We start from the raw sequence: 20259 nt of genomic DNA on the forward strand, positions 1-20259 counted from the left end.
CGACGGAGGTGGAGGGAGCGGCCGCGCCGGCCTTTATTGCGCTAGAGGGGCCCGGCCAGGCGCTCCAGCTGCCGCGGGTTGGAGCCGCTCAGGAACCGCAGCTCCTCCTGCCCGTCCGGCGTGCGCGCTGCGACAGCGTCTGTGGGGCCGGGGCTCCGCGCACCGGGACCCCCGGCCCCCCCCCCGGGCCCGGCCCGGCCCACTGCCCTGCCCCCCCCCCCCCCCCCCCCCCCCCGGCCCCGACCTGACCCCGGCCTCCCGCCCTGCCACCCCCAGCGCCAGAGCCCCCCGCCCCAGCACCCCCCGCGACCCTCACCCCCGCCCCCCCCACCCTGCCACCCCCCACCCCCCCTCCCCTGCCACCCCCAGCTCCACCACCCCTGGCCCCCCAGCCTGCCACCCCCAGCCCTGTCCCCCCAGCCCCTGCACCCCCACCACCCCTGGATACCCCCCAGCCCCAGAACCCCCAACCTCGCACCCCCGGCCCCCCCGGCCCCCCCGGCCCCAGCCCGGCCCCCCCAGCCCCAGCTCACCTTTCTCGTGCTGCAGCCACTTGCGGTCCAGGTAGTAGCGGTAGCAGCTCTCAAACTCCTTCGCGCTGTAGTTGGGCACCGGGATGGGGACGAAGGGGTCCAGCGCATCGAACCCCTCCTGGGGGGCAGTGCTGGGGTGAGACCCCACGGCAGCGCCCGCTCCCCGGCTGCCCGCAAGCTCGTGCACTCCGTGCAGTGCCAGAACGGGTTGGGTTGGGGGGGACCTCAACAACCACCCAGCCCCCCGCCCCGGGCAGGGGGACACCCATCCCACCAGCCCGGGGCGCTCCCAGCCCCATCCAGCCTGGCCTTGCGCATGTCCAGGGCTCTGGGCAGCCTGTGCCAGCGCCTCGCCGCCCCCACAGGGGAGAATTTCTTCCAAACATCTAATCTCCACCTCCCCTCTTCCAGCTTAAAGCCATTCCCCCTTGTCCTATCGCTACAGGCCCTGCTAAAAGCCCCTCTCCAGCTTTGTCAGCCCCCTCGGGCACTGGGAGCTGCTCCACAGTCTCCCCGGAGCCGTCTCTTCTCCAGGCTGAGCAACCCCAGCCCCCAGCCCGCCCCCACAGCAGAGGGGCTCCAGCCCTCGGATGGTCTCTGTGGCCTCCTCCGCACAGTTAACATTCAGTCAAAGGAGAACCAAGATCTAGATCTGAGGAGAGACTAAAGCAACGTGCCACCCTGCACTGAACACAGCTTCCAAACCAGCATTTCTGCTTGTTTCCCAATGAGAACGGGAAAAAACAAACCCCAAACCAAAGCCCTCCCACCCCCCATCCCCCACCCCCCTCCTCACCTTTCCCAGCAATTCCTGGGGCAAATAGGCAGAACTGGGCTTGTAGAGGGAGCCGGTCTGGCTGAGGGTTGTCACAATGGCACCTCCCTTCTAAAAGGTAGACAAGAAACCCTATTGGCTACAAGCATCGTTATCTGTGAAACAGTTACGGCCTGATTCTAAACAAGCGAGGTTTCTTCTTCTTTGACCTTACAGTTAATTCCAAAGTTCTGCGTGAGGGACTTGTTACAGTGCGCCTACCTTCACTAACCCTGGCTACCCCAAGAACACGTGCAGCCACAGGGAATGCACGGCTGGTCTTGCCAGCGCTGGCATGTAAACGTGTCGTTCTTGCCTATAAATGGTTTCTTATTGAAACTGAAATACTTTAAAAAGGACTTTTCCAGATACTTTCAAATCTGAAGACTACCTGTTACGAGCTATTAGCATCCAGGGGATTGAAAATAAAGCAGAAGAACCCCCTGTAGCAAAACGTTTAGCAACTAAAATTTCTCAATAGTTCAAAAAATCATGAAGTGCCATAAGGTTTACAAATGCCTCCAGCTCAGGGTCACAAACTTGAGCTTGGCACAGTAATCACGAAAAGCATTGTTACATGTCTGACCCCTTCTTACTCTCCTCGGCGATGTCAGAAACACCGACGAGATACTAACCCTGAACAGCTGCACGATGCTCAGTCGCTCCTTCGCTGAAGGAACAGCCTGATGCAGGTTTGTAGCTTTACGCGTACCAGCATGTAGCGTTAATTGCTGAGAATAGCACGAAGGTACAGACTGGAACTCACCCAATTATTCATCATCATCTTCCGTAGATTGTACACAAGCGTCAGCTCCTCTGGAGAAACCTGGTGAAGACTGTATCACTTCTTTTGCCAGCAGTTTCTACCCCAGACAAATTCCCCTCCCCTACTTTAAGTAAGATGGAAGGACCATCTGCATCCTTTAGGTGCATTTTTTTCTTTGCTCTTACTTAGCACCGTAGCATTCAACCCGAGTTAACGTCACACAGAGAAACGCCCAAAGCTCTCCTGCTGTAACAAGATGTATATGTACTTTTTTCTCACTGAACTTCAATAAAAATGGTCTACAGCACAATATGGATGCTGCAGGTCCCTCCAAGCTAGCAAAGTACATCTTTCAGGGATTACTAGAAAACTTACAAATGAACAAAACACCCTCCCCTGCCGTCCCTTGCAGCAGGGATGCAGAAATATCACCAGAGCAGATAACTTCTTACAGGGCTTTTGTCTTCCTTCTTCAATGTCGTCCTTCCCCAGAGCGCGTTGACGCCATCCACTGCCACAAGAAGGTGGAAGGAGCCAAGATGACATTGCTGCTTTATCTCTTTCAGCACAACCCCTACAGCATCGCTGGCATTTCTCACGCGAGCTAAACCCTTTAAGTAGGAAAAGGCACAGAACTCAGCTTGGTTTTCTTATTACTATATAGTGCTGGCAACTTTGGGCACTGCCTGCCCTGTCCAACGGGGAAGGAAGATAAAATGACAGCCAAGAGCCTGTTCACTCCTCTCAGAGGAGCAGTGTGGGCTAAGGCACTGAGCATCACAGATGTAGGAACTTTCAAATTCTAATTTTTGCTTCTGCCCAAGTTCTCTGTACAACTTCCTTTACAGATCGATCACATCTTCCACAATGTTTTTTGTAGCCACCTTGTTGACAGGGAAACGCCTTCCATTTCCTAGAACTCATATTCGTTAAGATCTTTAGAAGCAATTTGTTCTACATACACAGTGATGGGTTCTTCTAATGAAAGGTGAGACAAAGCCAGAAGAGTTGTTACTCACCTGCTCCACCACCTCACCCAGCGGTCTGCCCTCCTCAGTGCTTTCTTGTTTGCCCCACAGATATTTTTTTGTCGTTTTTATCTGCAGTAAGAGAACTACAATTAGATTGGGAACCAAGTAGCGCAGAAACGGCTTGTCAAGTCTGGATGGCAAAATTCCTGGTTGTTTGCCAGTGTTAAAGAGGAGTGCAGAATCTGGGAGAAGTATTCATCGCGAATAGCCATCTCCACAGGGGGGATTTAACGTACTTCTTTTTCTACAAAAGTTGAATTCCAGTGAAGGGTGGGGTTTGTGGGTTTCTGTGAAGTATGAGCGATGCATTAATACATGAAGCATTTCTCAAAAATGAGCTAATCTGGAATGTGTGTCAAGGTGCTCAACGACAGGCAGCGCGTGCACACGCAGTCCCCGAGAGACGATCCTGTGGGTTGTTCTTAGCTACTAACCCAGACAACTTGACAGGCTCTACAAACCTCCTTCAGGAAGCGCTCGTTCGAGGTTTTGAAGTTCTTGAGCCAGAAAGATGCTTGCAAAGGCTGATCAAGCCGTTCTTTGTTGTAGGAAGACTGTATAAGCTCCTTGCAGTTTTTCACCCAGAGATGAGCTGTAAGCAAAGTAAAACAGTGGCGAGTGGGGTTGGTTTGTTTTTAGTTATATGATACAATGATTTATTTAATAATTTGTTAATTAAAAAAATAATTTGCAGTTGTATCTCTTATCCTCATTCTGCTACACTGGGTAAGAGAAGTCCGCTATCCTTAATGGAGAAGACTCCCGTGAGGACAGAGGAGGTCACACAGACCCACACACGGGAAGGCTCCTCTCACACTCATTAACAGCGGGGAAAGAAGACTGACTATAAGCACGTGAGAGCAGGTGAAAATAACTGTAATTACGTTCTACTTTACTTCGGGGTTTTGTGGTTTATAAGCCTTCTCTATGGAAAAACAAAAATGGTTTGCTGCAGCCTACCCTAGACCTTCCTCTTGAAGCAGCATCTCCTGGACTAACGTGTGTATTTGATGCAACACGTGTGTATTTGGTGCAACACGTGTGTATTTGATGCAACACGTGTGTATTTGATGTACCACAGGCAGCATCGGGGTCCTTACCGTCGGGGATGTGCAGCACCAGCCACCCTTGCCTTGCGCAGTAGTGAATCACGTGGCACAGTGTCATGGTTTTCCCTGTTCCTTTCTCACCATCTCCAACACGGACTGTCAAGGAAAGTCTCTGAAAAACCACTTCCACTTACACTTGACCATAACTCTTTTGCAAAAGGCACAAAGGAAGTTCAACGGTCGTAACAGCAGGTTGGCACTTCACCACGCTCCTGTTCAGCAGCAAACACAAAGCCTAAAGGGTTTCTTCTCTCTATATTCCCCCACCCCAATACATCAGAGCTGAGGAATCCCATCCCCTTAGTTGTGCTGATAGCCCTGTTTGTAGATCTGTTGCATGAGCCAAACAGGGCTTAGAATAGAAGTATACAAGCTTCATGAGCTTCTCAGACTAGCTTTGCTGGCAAGAGACACGTGGCAGAATCACATCCTGAAGACTAAACCACAGTGGTCAGCAGAGGATCAAAACATCACCCTCCTCTGCATAAACTCACCAGCTTGTATTTAATTTGCGTTCAATCATCAAGTGACAAAAAGATACAGATCACATATCTGACAGCTGGGTGTGCAAAGTTGGAGTTTTTCAGGTAAGTGAAAAGTTCCAGAGCTGGTTTTCGCACCATCAGGCAGGCTTCGTTGAAGGTCTTAATCTGAGAAAAGGGACAGAAAATGAACAAGCAGCCAGGTGCTGGCACACTGCAGCTCCTCTGGTGTGACTCCGTCCCTGGTGCTGTGCAGGGTCTGAATGTCCACTGCTCTCCCCTCATCTACCAGGCCGGTCACATCGTCAAAGAAGTTTATCGGGTTGGTACAGTGTGACCTCCCCTTGGTGAGGCCATGCCGGCTACCCCCGATGACTTTTCTTGCCCTCTGTGCGCCTGGAAATGCTTTCCAGGATTAGCTGTTCCATCACTTTCTCAGAGATCTCAGTGAGGCTGACCAGCCTGTCAATGAATTGAAAGTCAATCCCCTACAATTACTAACAGACAAGAAATCTGTTCCCCAGCTCAAGCAGGCACTTCGTGTTAGCTGCTCACGAAGCCTGATGCAGTCACAGCATGATCTGTCTCACAACAGAAATAAAAGGCAGTATTTTTTTGTTGCTGATATAAGCTCATTTCACGAGACAGCCTGCTTCATATGGAAATGTAACTGTGGAAAACATTTCTGCAATTCATTACGTACTCGGGAGTTAGAGATGAAAAATATTGGATAGACTGTTGCCTAAGGCAGAATCCTCACACCCTTCTACCACTCTTCTGGTTAGGTTGACTCATCTCTTCTAGATGCAGAGAGTAACAGCGAGGACCAGGAATAATTGCATTCTTGCAGCACATCACTCTTATTCCAACGGGAAAGCATCGTAGTTACCCGATGGATCTGGTCCTTCCCACACACCAGCGCGCTCCCACACGCCTGCTCTGAGACAGAGTACCTGCTGCTGGAACCGGTAGGGCAGCCCGTGCGGGAACACAGTCTTCACCTCCTCGAGCGGAATGCTGTAGTGACGACCCTCATGGCGTTCCGTCTGGCTGGCCTGGGAAGGCACAACACGAGCTGTAAAACTCAGGGGAAGTCGGATACCTCTGTTCTGGATACAGGTGGCTTGTGAGAATGGGACAGGGAGGGAATGCTCAATCAACCTGAGTATCTACTGAGGGTCTGAAGAACTGGCATATCAAAGCAGGAATTGCAGTGCCAGGACACCATTGGCAGATGCGCAGGAAGCGTCTAAAGAAAGGATATCCCATGTGGCAATAAACAATAACGGGATGCCCTGAGCTTCTATATGAACCACTATGCTTTGTGGGCACCAGCAGCCCTATGCTTCAGGAATTTATCTAATCTTTCATTAGACCACTTGTATTTCTGGTCACCACAATATCTTAACAGCATTAGGATCCCTTTTGAGTTACCATCTGGATTCAAATTTACTTTACTGCAACAAAATTTTTTCCCGGTTTGCTCTTTGCTGTCTCTCAGTATAAATTCCTCACATGCCATTTGTCTCATTAACTGGTACGGGCCGCTTGAGAACTCACAATCTGTTTTCTGGGGCAAGAATTCCAAGTCCTTGTTGTGACATAAGTGGTCAGTCTTATTCCTCCAGCAAACATGCGTCGTTCTGCGTTTATTTACAGTGATCACTTGAAGATCTCCGATTACGCCCTCCAAGAACCAGTTGTTACTGGTATCTGAAAATTTAATACCGGTTTCACACCTTCTTACACATCCTTAGTTTTCCCCTTCATTATTCTATTCTCCTACCACGCAATACTTGCAATCTTGGTCTAGTCATCAGGTTTTGTGCCCTGTACAATTAGGACAGTGTATAGAGACACTAGTCCGCAGTACTTCCTGCGTGACTTTCAGCAACTTTTGTGCCAAGCTTCGTCTGGCCTTTTCAGCAGCTTTGTGCCAAGCCTTGAAGCTTGTATGATGTCCTCCTCTAACACTTTCCGCACTTTTCCATTGATTCAAAGTAAAAAAAGTTCTTCTCTTTATTCTTATCCTTGTGCATGCCAATCTCTTGCTTTGGTTTTAGTTGAGATGGAATCGGAACATAACAACTTCCTTGTTTCCTTTATTTTGCATAATAACGATCCAGGAAATGTAGTTTTATTTACTATTTAGAAAGAAAAAGCAGTAGTCATCATTTCTGCCAGCCTTAGCAGATTTGGGGGCTGAGCCAGACTTTCCTTGTATTTTTATTAGCTTGTATCTATTGTACTTATTAGCCTTGTACTTTTACTAGCTTCGGCATAGACCCAGGGCTTAATTTACCGAGGCCCAGAATAGATGAGACAGTACTGGGCTGGGCTCCGCTGCTCACCTGCGTGGTCTGGCTGAGAAAAGGTTTGACCAGAATGAACGGATTGGGAAAAAAAAAAAAAAAAAAAAAAAAAGAAAAAGAAAGAGAGTTGTGATGAGTACTGCTACCCTGGCCTGGCTGCCTGCTGTACTCCTCACACAGAACCACGCAAACAGCCGTACCTACGGGTTTGTCTGCTGCCGGCTTTTCCCGTTTATATTTTGCTTTTCCCAGTTCCTTGATGGACACTTCACGTGTGACTCCTGCAGACTCATGAGTTCTCTAGCCCCAGGATTCCTGCTACATGTCAGCATTCTCTCCTTTTCTTCAGAGCAGATTTTCAGTTGTTCAGCAAGCAACATGCCCGTTCTCTTACCTGCACCCCCTGTCCCCCACCTTCCTGAGGGAAGGTGACTCCCAGGACAGGTGGATGCGCCCTGGACTCGGTGGTTACCTTGGGACAGCAGCAGGATTGCAGGTACCCAGAGGTTTGCCAAACTATAGGAAGAAACCACGTGGTAACTTCAGTGAACTGCTACCTGAGTTGCCAATCTGGTGTTTACTGGTCAGTAAATCTTAGGAACAGGAGAAGAATTTCTAAAACTTGGTTAGTCAGTGGCTCCTCTGCTCTAAGGAGATGTTACCTGGAGATAGACTAATTAGGAGGCCTATTAGGACTCTCCAGTCTTTTTCCAAGCGGAGCTGTATCTCAGGTGCTGGGCTCGATTCCCTAGTTTTCCTGCATGTGTTGGACTGACAGCCCCCGTGTTGTTGCATGGCAGCGTTATCTATGGACTCAGCAGTATTCCAGAGCCCATTTTCATTCTTGCTTTCATGACTGACTTGCTGCATAACCTTGGGCAAATCCCTTCACTCTTCAGCTCCTACACCCGTGAAGTGGGTCAGTATCTTTATCCTCATGTTTAGTCACTCCGAGTGTTGCGAATGGGAAGGTATCTAAAAGCTAAGTCTTATTAAAAATTGCATTTTCATCTGTCTTCTTAATCCATTTTTAATGGGACTTCATGGTGCACAAGTACGGGCGCAGGCAGAGCCATCGGGTTTGCTGATGAAGCGAGCCAGCGCAGCCTCTGCTGCAGCACACGATCTGCAGTACAGCAAGTCCGAGCAACGCCAATCTGATAAATTAATAAGCAATGGCGGTTGTCGCCAAACATCAGGCACATGAAGTCAGAATGCCAAAGCCAGTTGCCTGGCAACGTAAATGGTAGGCACAGGACAGTGGGGACAATCCTTGCCATCTGGACTCTTCTGTGCAATCTATAGAGACACTCGCATCACGTGAGGAAGATCATCTGCATGCTGCTGTTTCCATAGAGACCCCAGAGGAATCAGTATTGAAAGACTCCAATTACAGAGGCAGCAGAAAAGCACCTCAAAGGCTTATTCCATTCATTTATTCCACTTCATTTTCTGCTTGAGACGTAGAGTGTGAGGCTGGAATTATGATGCTGGAGAGCTGTGCTGTGCTGAGGTCATCCAGGGTGTGTTTTTTATTCCCCTTCATTGCCAATTTGGGGAGGTTAGTTAGGGAAGAATAATCCTGGAGTTGAAATTAATGGTGTCTGATGACAAGCTAAGCCACATCTGAGCTTCTACAATACGCAGCCTATCTCACCCCTGCAACTACAGAGAAGGAATCAATACTCGTTCCCGGGAGCCTGCAGGCGGAAGACCAGCCCTATCTTGTTTAAACCCAGGCAGGTGCACTGCACCGCCGCGGCCTGTTCGCCCTCGGGCTGGGGATCGTGCCCTCGATGCCCATCATTAGGCCGCTGTGCCCCCCACGTTCACAGGAACACCGAAATCCCAGCGAGTGCTCCCGGCTGCGCGGTGCCCACAGGCAGACTGATGGAATCCAGGCACCTGCTGTCTGACAGTGGCGGTAACTCACCGGGTCGCTCTGGCTGGTGTAGAACACTGCTCTGGATGCTTCTGCTGGCGCCTGGACATCCTGGCTGACCGGGGAGCTTAAGCGCTTGGCTGCTGTATGGAGGGCATACCCATGGTCCAGCTAAGGAAAGAAAAAAAGGCAAACAGACAACAAACTTCCCAGCAGTCAATGATTACCACTAAAAAAATTAGTAATAATAAAAAAAAATCCATTAAGTAGTTCTTTTTGTACACCAACAGGATGCACATTACGATTGGGTCAAGGCAGCCTGCAATACAGAATAGAATTCTCTGCCACTAGCATAAAAATTCATCATTAGTATGTAAATTCGTAACGAAAACCCACATGCCTCAGAACCAGGTTTCACATTTCGATGCCTGGTTCTAAACCTCCTCCGTTCACTCAGGTCGGCTGCCACTTCAAGCCACCCGGAGAGCCAAGCCTTGTACCTGAAAGCGATCCCCTTGGGGGCTGCTTAGGAGCACAAGTACAGCCATTAAGGTCTTACTGCTGGGATGCTCCCACAATGTTTCTGCCTCCACTGATGAACAGTAGCTAGCACCTTGAAAATTCAAGCTGTCTAGTAATCCATAATCACCTCAATTACTGAGGGATTAGTGCAGTGCTGCCCACTATTTGATATTTATAATTACGTTCCCTGCACTGGTTTTCCTAACTGTGTCCCTGCATACAGACTCTTTCATTATAATACAGACAGGGCTGAGAAACTGAAACAGCCAGCTAAGCTGATTAATTCTTTTTTCCACAGACAGACTGCTGAAGCATGCCTGTAAAGCCTAGCCAAAATAGGCAAGAAAGTGAGGAGTAGAAGGACAAGCATTTTATTATGTTATGGCAAAAGGAAATATAATCATTTGGCAATGAACAAAAAAGTGTCTACTCCAGAGGTGGTGACCAAAGCAAGCAAAACTGAAAGCCACCCTTCATATTACTGACTGGAATAGCTGCAGGCTCTCACTGTTAAGAGAGCGAGTAGTTTCCTATTCCGTCTGCCTGCACAGAGGAGAGTAGCCATAAACTAAAGTTCAGAGACAGAAACAGCTGTTTCAGTTCCCCCTGGCATGATGCAATTCTGCTGCCATCCCAGTTTTCCTCAGGGGGTCATCTAAAAGCCACAAGGGCTCAGAAGAAAGTGTAACAGCGGATTACCCCACATCCCGTGTGAAACGCAGAACGGACTCCTGAATCAGCGCTTCAGCACTCACTCTCCTTCTAGGGAAGGCACTAAACCAGTTTTAATGCTCAAATGTCTCAGTGCTCGAAGTTTCAATGCTAGAGACCTCTAACCGACCACTACGGCGTCCATACGGAAGATCACCGAACATTCACTCTGGTCACCACATTCATCTCTTGTTCCCACGATGTTCTTTTCAAATCCAAACCATTAATTAGGGTGTCTTATTTGGCTATGCTTAGTTTTAAGTCCACAGAAGTGACTCAGTTTACAGCCTAGAGCAAGGCACCAAGATGCTCATTTCAGACATGAATAACTAGAGCGTGCAACTACTATCACCGGTCCACGTAGATAACGCCAGCCCAAAGTCACTCCCAGCATGGACTCATAGTCCCTCTCATTTTCTTTACACATCCTGCATTCCTCCTTTCTCAAGTGAAGGTCCTGGGGCCGTGAGCTTTGCTCACTTAGAAGAAAAGGCAAGCTTACTGCCCTGTGGGCATCCTTTCTCCGGGGTACCCTGTCCCTGACCTGTGTAACAGTGAATGAAAATTAAGGAAGGATTTTTACTTGTTCTGAGTTTGTTCAGTTTTCACATGTGTCTAGACACAGCTCAAGACTTCACCTGAATGATACTTAGTCAAACCAGGATTATCAATACCACTTTTTTTTTTAAAAGCACAATCTCAGAAGAGCAGGAGTTGGATTCTCTATGGTACAAAAGCCAGTTCCTAATAAGTTCTGTGAGGGGAGCAGAAGACACCACGGTAAGACAGGGAGCAAGTGTGAGGAGGGCTTTGTCTTGAGCTCCCGTCCTCTGTTCTTGCAGCCAAGTGCATAGAATTTCTGGTTTTCCATCAGCAGAAGATAGCCCGTCTGTAAATTACTACATCTTTCTCCTGGAATGACACTGTTTACAACACCACTTCTTTGAGCCTTAGCACAGTAAGTCTTCCTCAAAATCACCGTGTAGCCTTGTTGTGCTTTGGAACTTTTCCTTTGTGGACTGTAGCTTGTGCTGGGCTGTAGAAGCAGCTTCTAAGTACCTGGAAACATGAAATCCTAACTCTCTGAAGTGCTACAAAACCAACACAAACTCCTAGAGTAGCGAATACGACACTACTCACAGTTATCCTGAATTTGAGAGATGCAGACTTGCATTTTAAGAATTACTGTGTTTCTGTTTACAAAATTTACCCAGAAGTGCATCTGCATGGTGCACTTTAACAGGCTACAAGACCTTTGAGTGACCTAGACCACCAACTGCTAATGCATTATATATTCTGACTTTACAGTAGCAACATGTCACTTGGTCCCTCCTCCTGAACAAAAATGACAGTGGCTTATCACTGATGCCCTTGGCTTCATGCAAAATGCCAGAAACACACACATACACCTTTCTGGCTCATTGCAGAACGCTGCATAGTTAAATCCTAACATATACATAAGTTCTCACACCATCTTTTAATGCTTTTTACCCTAGTAGTATAGAGTGTATTTTATAGTAAGTTTCCATCTACCAAAGGACATAGTAGTCTAACTCGGATCCCTGAAATGGCAGCAAACTATCACGTGGTACACAGAGATTAATCACAAAGTCATGTGCCATAAGGTGGAGCTGTTCCTACATGTTTCCACTTTATCTGACTCTCTAGAAAAGACTTTATTTCATAAAGGCTGCCATCATAAGTACTGCACCGCGCAATCAGAACCTCATCTCTGGAAACAAGTAGTTACACAGCCATCCTCTTTAACGGCTGCATCTAACTATGTACTAGTGAAAAAGCATTTAAAAGACAGGAGTGAACAAAACAAATTCTTTACCGTTAGGAAGTTGTTCCAGAGATGCAACATTAACTCATTATGCTGTCTATAATACACTGAAGCTTTACTAATAAAGTAGCGCTGCTGCTGCACCTGAAGCACTGAGCTTCGGCAAAATTATCTTCCCACCAGCAACACAGGTGAGAGGCTGCTGGTTCTGTTCTGTATAAAGGGCTTCTTCCTTCTACTTTCCAGCAGTGCAGAGCAAGTAGATTCTGTTTTCTGAGAAACATTTGCATCAAGGATGCAGAATTTCAGCATTCTGGATGTTGCAGAATGCTAAACTCTAGTATTCTAACAAACGTTTCATTTAAGCCAACGACCCAAGCTTGCCTGCACGTTCTCTCTCTCTCTCTCGCCAACCAACGGAGAGAAACGTGGGACTAACACACATGAGCCATCCCTCTTTGCTTTGCCTGTAATGGGACTTTACACAACCAGCTTATGGGAGACACTAAGTTTTTAGATGACAGATGTAAGAAGAATCTCACTTTTTAAAGTTATAAATTGTCATTCCAGTTTTCAGGACGGCTGAAATATTGGAAGCAGCATCACTCTGTTACAGGACTTACCTTTAGAGGATGGCAGACAAGTCCTTTCAAACCCCTCAGCATTTTTTCTGCAGAGACATAAGTGGATTTTTTTAGGTTTTTCATGACGTTTAATGTACCTTACGCTGGGAGGGAATCATTCCTGCCTAAAGAACTCAAAGTCTAGGCACACATATAATTCAGACAAACTGTCAGAATGCTCTGCAGCAATACAGTTGACTACTGGCAATCAGCATCATTTGCCTAATAAAAAACACCACTCCACTAATGATGTTGCCTTTTTTCAGAGAGATGTTTACAAAAATTTTAAGTCAAGATATTTCATTCGCCTAGTGAGGAGGACAGATTCTTTTATTGGGGAAGGTCATCTGTTTTGACTGCAGCTGTTAAGAGACATAAGAGCAAGGGCTACACAGTGATTATTTTAAAGAAACGGGAATAATGCAGAGTGTGAAGATGCTTCTGTGCTTCTGGCTCATCCTAATCATATATTAGTATCTACCGCTCAGCTGTCTTTGATTACAACAGGAGAAAAACCCCAAAGCAAAACACTTGAACAGTTATGATGCAAAAATAAAGGTAAGTCAGTTAGTTAAATCTGTCAACTCTGGCAGCATTCAAGGTCCTCTTCATACCAATCCTTCAGGAGAAAATAATCACAATACCTAAGGAAGATGCTTTACGAATTCTTGGTTGCCATACGTCACAAAGCCCATTCAAAGCAAGATAATTACCTTGTAATTCCTTGGGAGGAATAGCTGTCTTAGTGGAATCAACGGTTAACTGCAGCTAAGCAAGGCAAAGATGATTTACCTGCATAGAACAGCATTTACAACTGTTACTGCATAGAATGAGAAAATAACTCCATGCTAAAGGATGCTAATTTTGTAAAGATGCTTTACACCGTTTCATCACACAATACATACTTGAAAAATAAGCCCCAGTTTTGCTGTTTCAAGAGTAAGTGAAGATATCGGCCTGTGGAGGCTTATTGAGACATTTCACTTTGCCATGCTAGCACGTACAGCAGCAGCAGAAGAAATTCTGCTCCATGTGAGGATGCATTCCATTTTCAAATCACAGTTTTAACAGTAAAGAAAGCAGGGATGGGAAAGCTGTTTTCTCAAACAAACCTCGTAAAATTAAGGAGTCACAAAAACCTGAAAATTTGTTTATTTTGGGCAGCCCTAATATTCTAACAATTCTTGAATGACTACTTCAACACAAGTTGTCAGGGCCCTTTTCTCCAGGGACTGTCAATCCGTGGGAAAGGAGCTTTAGCCAAAGAATAAATTAAAACTGCGGCCACTTCACTGATTTGTTTGGATCAAGTCAGAGAACTGTCCAACACAGCACAATGTACCATTATAGAAAAAATACTGACTGCACGTGGTCTGTAGGGAAGGACTTATAGATCAGAATGTAATCTGCTAGTAAGAATTATGCAGAGAACCCTGAAAGTTGCATTTGCAGACATCATTAACCTATCACCTCTGCAGACTAAATTAAAAGCCAATTTCAGCTTGCTGGCTGTCTGTGTATTTAGTAGCGGCATCAGGTTCCTGAAGTGCCAGAAACTGAGGAACACAAGATGGAAACAAACTCTGAGCTACCGGAGCGTTACCGGCTTTGGACAATGGACGCCCGCACCGCCGCTGCTGTTTCAGGGAGCTGTTCCCCCACCTTCCTCCTCCCCACATTCCCTCCCCCCTGTACCCCAGTACTCTCTTTTTCTAGGCACACCCCGGAGCGGGATAACAGGTCACCCCACCCGACCTCGCAAGGGGGGCCACTAGAGAAAACCGGGAAAGCCATAAATCTGTTTGTAAAACCTGCGGAGGGCAAGTAAGGGCCACCAGGCGCTGCCCCCCCACCCTGCCCGCGGCAGGCAGCTGCTCGCGTCCCCTCTCCCTCCCTTCTTCCCTCCGCCTCGCGTCCCCGCACGCCGCCGGCGCGGGCCCGGCCCTCGCACGGCTGCTGCCCCAGCCCCCACACAGGCAGGGCCGCCGGCGGCCTCGGAGCCGGGACCCGCGGGCAGCGGCCGCCGCCACGCAAGCCGCCCCCCCCGCAGTGCCCCGGGCCCGCGCCGGGATGCCCTGGGATGCTCCGGGCCCGCGGCGGGAGGCGCCCAGGCCTGCGCCAGGATGGGCCTGGCCCGCGCCGGGACGGGACGGGACGGCTCAGGCCTACACCAAGAGGCGCCGGGCCTGTGCCGGGATGCCCCGGGCTCGCGGCGGGCAGGCGGCACTCACCGCGGGCGGCAGGCCCACCCCGCTGCCGGGATCCGCCGCGCGGGAGGCCGGGGCGCAAAGCGGCCGGTACGGGTGCCGGGCAGGGCCAGGCGGCGCGCGGCGGGGCGGGGCGGGGGGTGTGGCCGAGCGGGGGCGGCGCCGGGCGCGGGGGGGCGGGGCGCCGGGCGCTTGCTCGCGGTGGAGCAGGAGCCGCCGCCATTTTGGTTTCGCTGCCTCGGCTCGGAGCAGGGCCGAAGCGGCGGCCGGTCGGTCCGGGTCCCGCCCTGGCCCCGTCCGCGCGGGCGGCCGGGAAGATGCGGCGCGGAGGAGCCCGCCCTCGGCCCCGGCCGTGTTGTCGCTGACACGGTGAGGAGCGGGCGAGCGAGCGGGGCGGCGGGCGGGGACTGGGACCGCCTCAGGCCCGGAGCCCGGGGGGAGGGGAGCCTGGCCGGGGAGCCGCCGCGGGGGCCGCCCCGCCCCGCACCGGCGCCGAGCCGCGCGCGCTGCCCCGCATCCCCGCCGCGCCGCCGGCCGCCGCGCCCGCACCGGGCCCCGTTTGGCGGGCGCGGGGTATTCCCGGTGGTGGGGCTCTGCCGGGGCGGCGGCGGCGGGGGGGATCCCCGGCGGGGGGGGGTGGGGCGGGGCGCGGCGGCGCCCGAAGCGGAGCCCGGAGCGGAGCCCGGAGCGGAGCGGGGGGGACCCCGGCAGGGCTCTTGCGCGAGGCGGGGCGGGGGATCCCTGACAGCCGGGCCCGCGCCGGGAGGGGGCGGGGGATCCCTGACAGCCGGGCCCGCGCCGGGAGGGAGGCGGGGTATCCCCGCCGGCGGGGTGCGGGGCGGCGCGGGGGGTCCCGGGGCGGGCGCGGGGGGGCCGTGACCGGCGGGGCGCTCCGGGCCGGGCGCGGGCCCTGCGGGGGCGGCGGGAGCCTGACAGCCGCGCTCATGCGTTGTGCCGGGCCCCGCGGGAGGGGGGCGGGATGTCACCTGACAGCCGGCCCGGGGCCGCGCCGCAGGGGCCGGGGCAGGGGCCGGGGCTCCGGGCAGCCCTCCCGGGGCTCCCCCGCCGCCCGGGGGCGCGGGCCGGGCACGGCCGCTTGCAGGAAGTTTCCCGGTGGTCGGGTCCGTCCGCGGGTCCCCGCGGCCCCGGAACTTTTAATTTTTCTGCCGGGCGGCGGTGGGCAGCGCGGGGCCGCCGGGCTCCGCCGGCACACAGTGGTTTTTTATTATTGTTGCTTGTCGGGATGTTGGCTAGTTTTCTAGGTCAGTGGCTTGTAGACTTTCCTGCTTGCACCCCCCCACCCCCCCACCCCCAATTCTGAAAATTAACTTTTCAATCCTGTTTCACTTTTATTACCAGGTAATTTGGGTGTAGGTGGCCAAGCCTAACGTGCCTTTGCCTCACCCGTCTCTCAGGTCAGAAGGCAGAATGTGGTGCTGTCCTTTTCTTTCTGTTAGACAGTCTCCTGACTTTCTAACTTCTCTTTTTACCCTTGGTTTGTGGTTCCTGCACCCTGTTAATTACCTCGCAGGGAACTAGAAACTACTTGGCGTGTGGGTTTCCATCCGATGGCTGCGGGACACACATTCGCTCTCCCAGGAGCTGTTGTCAGGAGCTAGGGAGACGGGAGATACTGGGTTCTTACGCTGGCTTTCCAGTCTTGGTAGGGGAGATTTGGGGAGCCGGGACTGCGGGACAGATGCGTGGTAAAAAAAATCTGTGACTTTACGTTCACACGTTTAAATATTCTTAGTTTTCTTTTTCAGGAGCAGCGTACCCTTTTTGCATCTTTTGTTGTTTGTTTTGATTACCTTCCTGGCGTTTCTGCAGATTGCACCTGCAAAAGCAGCGTGTTCCCAGAATGTGAGGGGGTTTGGGTGTAACCTGGAAGGCTTGTGCTTCACGTGGTCACCCTTGAGGACCCTGAGACCATCCCCGGTGCTTCTGCCTCTGCATGAATGGGGAAGTTCTAGCAGCTGGCTGAACATATGGGTGGAGATGGGCTCTAAAATCATCATCTGTCTGCCTACTTGAGTTCTTAAGAAGCATTCTTACTCGAAAATTAAAGAATCATTAGCTTTTCTAAACTGTATAAGAGTACAAGACAGACTTTATTTTAAGGGGGTCTAAGTACATCTGGTTTAAAAGACAAAATGATCGCAACTTCTTTTGGACATCAGTTACATTTGATTGCTACAGGCAGTCAACAGTCATCTAAAAAGCACTTAAAATGTTGGAGTGATAGTAAACAATAAAATAATTTGAGTCATAATTTACAAAACGAAGCAGCTTGCTTTCAGTTGTTTTCAGAAGTTTAAGCTGTCCTTGAGGATGCAAAAAGCAGTTTAAACACTTGGTGCAATAGACGGGCTTATTGATGTAAATTATAACACTGTTGTCACAAGAGAAAAATGGAAATAGCACGTGTAGTTACTGAATTACAGTTATTTTAAAATAGGTATTGTTGTCAAATGGATTGTTGACTTTTTTTTAAAACAAATTTAATTTGTGCTGCCATTGGCAAGAGGTCAACTTTTGCCATTGTGGACACATTTCTTCCACTCCAGCGAGGTCATGTGTTTCAATCTCGCAGCTTTCAAAAAGGATAAAAAAAAATATCTGATAAACAGACCTAACGTGATTATTCTGTGAAAGCAAAATCTGTATTTGTTCCTAATTTTCTCTGTCACAGCATTACCTGTTGTGCGGCATGGCTCACATGGTGTGTATGCCCATCCTAGCACTGGGGTGTTTTTGGCATAACCAAAGGCATTGTCTGCACATTATGTCAGGAATTAAAAGGTGAAATAGTGGTTTACTATGTCCCTTACGTTGTCTTTTACTAGGTGGGTCTAAATAACAGAGCTTTGGGGGTTTGGTTGGGGCTTTTTTCCCCAACCCCACCCCCCACCCCCCCACCCCCCCCGAAAAATCCATTGAAAGGCGTTAGACATAGAGACATACCTCTTAGGAAGTTCCTGAATCACAAATTCAGAGGCCAGGAGAATGTTTTAGCAGAATTACCACAGTATACATTGAGGTTTTTATGCTTTTCCCTAGGCAATCAGTATTGGCTAATGTTGGGACTAACAGCCTAAGGCTAAAGGAATCTTTGGTCTGATCAAATACAGGTTTTGTTACGCAGTGTTTAGCAATTTCATATTAATTTGCATATGAATAGTGAAACAATGAAATTATCAGGCAAGTCAAAATTCCATGTTTTGTTTCCAGACTTTTCAGTTAAGGTGCAATTATCAGGAGAAGTAAAGTTAAGAAACCAGAGGAGATGTTTTAGCTGCTTGCAAAGTTTTGCTCCCACTGGAGCATACTTGCAAAGTGTCATCATGTCTGCCCTCTGCATTTCTTCCTGCAAAATCAGTGTCCTGCTACAGTTTGCTTTCCCAGCACTTGGCCTGTGCTAGCTTTGCTATGAACACTTCTGTAGGGTCTTCTTCCTGACGAGACAGGTACTTTTGTTGGTTTATGGCTGTCAAAAACACATCTAAGAGAGTCTATTTGTAAAATATTTGTCACCTCATAATACAAACAGCAACTTTATTTCTGATAAGTGTCTCCATCTCAAAACATTTAAAAAATACTCCCAAGGTAGTCTAAGGGCCTTGAACATCTTATTTCAGTGACCTCCAGTGGTCTGTGATGCTGTTTAGAGTATGTGATGTGGAGAAATATAGTTGAGGTTTTATGACACATTTTATTCTTAAGAAAGAACTTCTGAGTGTGGTAGATGTCTTCTGTAGCAGAGGAATGAAGACAAGGAATATTAGAAGGGATTGTGGGAGGCCATAGAGTGGCTGCTAATATTTTGGGATTTCAGACACTAACCTGAATTTTTTAAAGGTCCCTTGGAGCTGAAGCAATGGAAAGAACCAGAAGAAAAATACTTCCACCTTCCAAATCTAAAATCCAAATATGTTCTCGTCAACAAAAGCAGTAGCAGAAATTACAGTTACGTAGTAAATTGGACAGAGGGGGAGGGGGGAAATCTCATTTAATACTGCTAAGGGGGCAGAGGGGAAAGCGTATCTAGGAGCTGGTAGTAGAAGTCAACCTTTAGCTGTGTTTTTTTTCTGGAAAAGCAGGTGATCAGAACAGACATCTTAGAAGATGATGGGCAAAAAAGGCTTTGGATGTGTCAACAGGGGAATAAGAATGAATAATAGGAATTAAAACTGTAGATGGCATTAGAAAAATCATTAGTGAACACCATTTACTTCTAGGTAGCACGTGTCAAAACGGATGTTAAAATGCTTCCTAGTTAATCTTTTTTGGGAAGAACGATTACAGGAGGGATTTGAGATCTACAGAATGTACTGGATGAGAGACTGGAAGTTTGATGTGTTTTGCTTCTTAGGGAGATGGTTAGGATCATAAAAGTCTTTAAATAAAAAATGTTGATGTTGCTTTGGAAAGACCTGCAGTGGGTCTGCAAAATGTGAGCAGTGGGATAGGAATTGCTGAGCAGAGTTCTTGGCCTGATGGAGGATGCCATGCTGCTTGATTACAGCGGTACCTTGTCTTAGAAGTTATGAAGCAGTTTGGTTAAATGACTGTGCGAGCTTGGAAAATACCTAATTGTAGGCATGGACAGTCGGACCCCACTGCTTTAATTTCATATGAATCTGACAGGGTGCACCAGATGGAGAGTGCTTTTCTTGTGAAGGTCTTCGTAATGAAAACGCGCAAAAATCTCTTTCAGGGATCAGTATCATTGAAACAGGTACTTTGCAAGTCCATAGTCCCATTTTTCTGATCTGAAGAAGCCTATGGTATAATTAAAAACAAGACTTGCAAATTAACGGAACAGATGCGGAAAGCAAAGACACAGATAAGAACCTTGTATCAGACAGGCAAATATGATAGTTTGAGGTCTTGAAAGTACCAAATTGTTGAAGTTTTGAGGGTTAAATTCATGCAAGCTTTTATAGCTGCCTCTTGGCTGCTCATTTACATTGACATCCAGAAGGAGATTTGAAGGCACGACCTGCAAGAAGAATGGTAAAGATCCTGTAGACTGGTGCAGGAGGGGCATACGGAGTGTGAAGCGTAGCTCAGAGAAAGCAGGGGTGTTACTTAAATAAAAGGAAAACAAAAAGAAAATAAAAGAGCACACGTAATGGTTGTCACTGGTGAAACAGCAGGCGCTAAGGAACAGGAACAGGTGAAGGACCAAGGCACAGTTAGGCACACCTTGAAGACAGCGACAGGGGGCTTGAACTTGATGAGGTAGGGGAGAAGCAGCATCCTTGGAATTCAAAGAGATGAAGTCTAATCAGTTCATGGTTATGAAAATGATCAAATTGGCAGACGCATTTTCTGTGAATTAGAGTGGGGTAATTGGAGAGTCAGGGAGGAGAAGATTACAGTGATCGAAGCAAAATGATGATTAGGTCCAGGATTAGCATTTTTGTTGTCTGTGTAGAGAGGAATTAATGGATAAATAAAATGACCTGTGATGTGTTT

The 20259-nt window shown here is 48.9% G+C and overlaps 2 protein-coding genes across 5 annotated transcripts in view; one reads left to right on the forward strand and one right to left on the reverse strand.

Annotated features, from left to right (window-relative positions):
* Window positions 1-9: 9 nt before the first annotated feature.
* DAP3 (death associated protein 3) lies at window positions 10-14902 on the reverse strand. Its single transcript, XM_056322532.1, has 14 exons — window positions 14803-14902; window positions 13285-13363; window positions 12572-12618; window positions 8981-9100; window positions 5689-5790; window positions 4795-4903; window positions 4245-4337; window positions 3606-3736; window positions 3133-3213; window positions 2566-2724; window positions 2114-2173; window positions 1330-1419; window positions 534-651; window positions 10-127 (listed from the first exon to the last, which is right to left on the reverse strand). The coding sequence occupies exons 3-14, from the start codon at window positions 12611-12613 to the stop codon at window positions 42-44; spliced, it is 1191 nt and encodes a 396-aa protein (XP_056178507.1). The 5' UTR covers window positions 12614-12618; window positions 13285-13363; window positions 14803-14902; the 3' UTR covers window positions 10-41.
* Window positions 14903-14988: 86 nt separating this feature from the next.
* Window positions 14989-20259, forward strand: part of ASH1L (ASH1 like histone lysine methyltransferase) — a 64257-nt gene continuing 58986 nt past the window's right edge. For all 4 annotated transcript variants that reach the window (XM_056322512.1, XM_056322516.1, XM_056322517.1 and 1 more), the window contains exon 1: window positions 14989-15147. The gene's annotated coding sequence lies outside the window, so the exon portion shown is untranslated. The remainder of the gene's footprint in view (window positions 15148-20259) is intronic.

The sequence above is a fragment of the Falco biarmicus genome, chromosome 19, assembly GCF_023638135.1.
Source record: "Falco biarmicus isolate bFalBia1 chromosome 19, bFalBia1.pri, whole genome shotgun sequence".
NCBI lineage: Eukaryota > Metazoa > Chordata > Aves > Falconiformes > Falconidae > Falco > Falco biarmicus.

What these genes read in the sequence shown, in the direction of transcription:
- DAP3 (XM_056322532.1), bottom strand. Translation starts at nt 12,613, where the DNA reads ATGCTGAGGGGTTTGAAAGGACTTGTCTGCCATCCTCTAAAG. An exon ending in ACACCAGCCAGAGCGACCCG is followed by an intron (nt 5,791 to 8,980) that starts GTGAGTTACCGC and finishes GTGCCTTCCCAG; the next exon opens with GCCAGCCAGACGGAACGCCA. An exon ending in CCTACCGGTTCCAGCAGCAG is followed by an intron (nt 4,904 to 5,688) that starts GTACTCTGTCTC and finishes CCCTTTTCTCAG; the next exon opens with ATTAAGACCTTCAACGAAGC.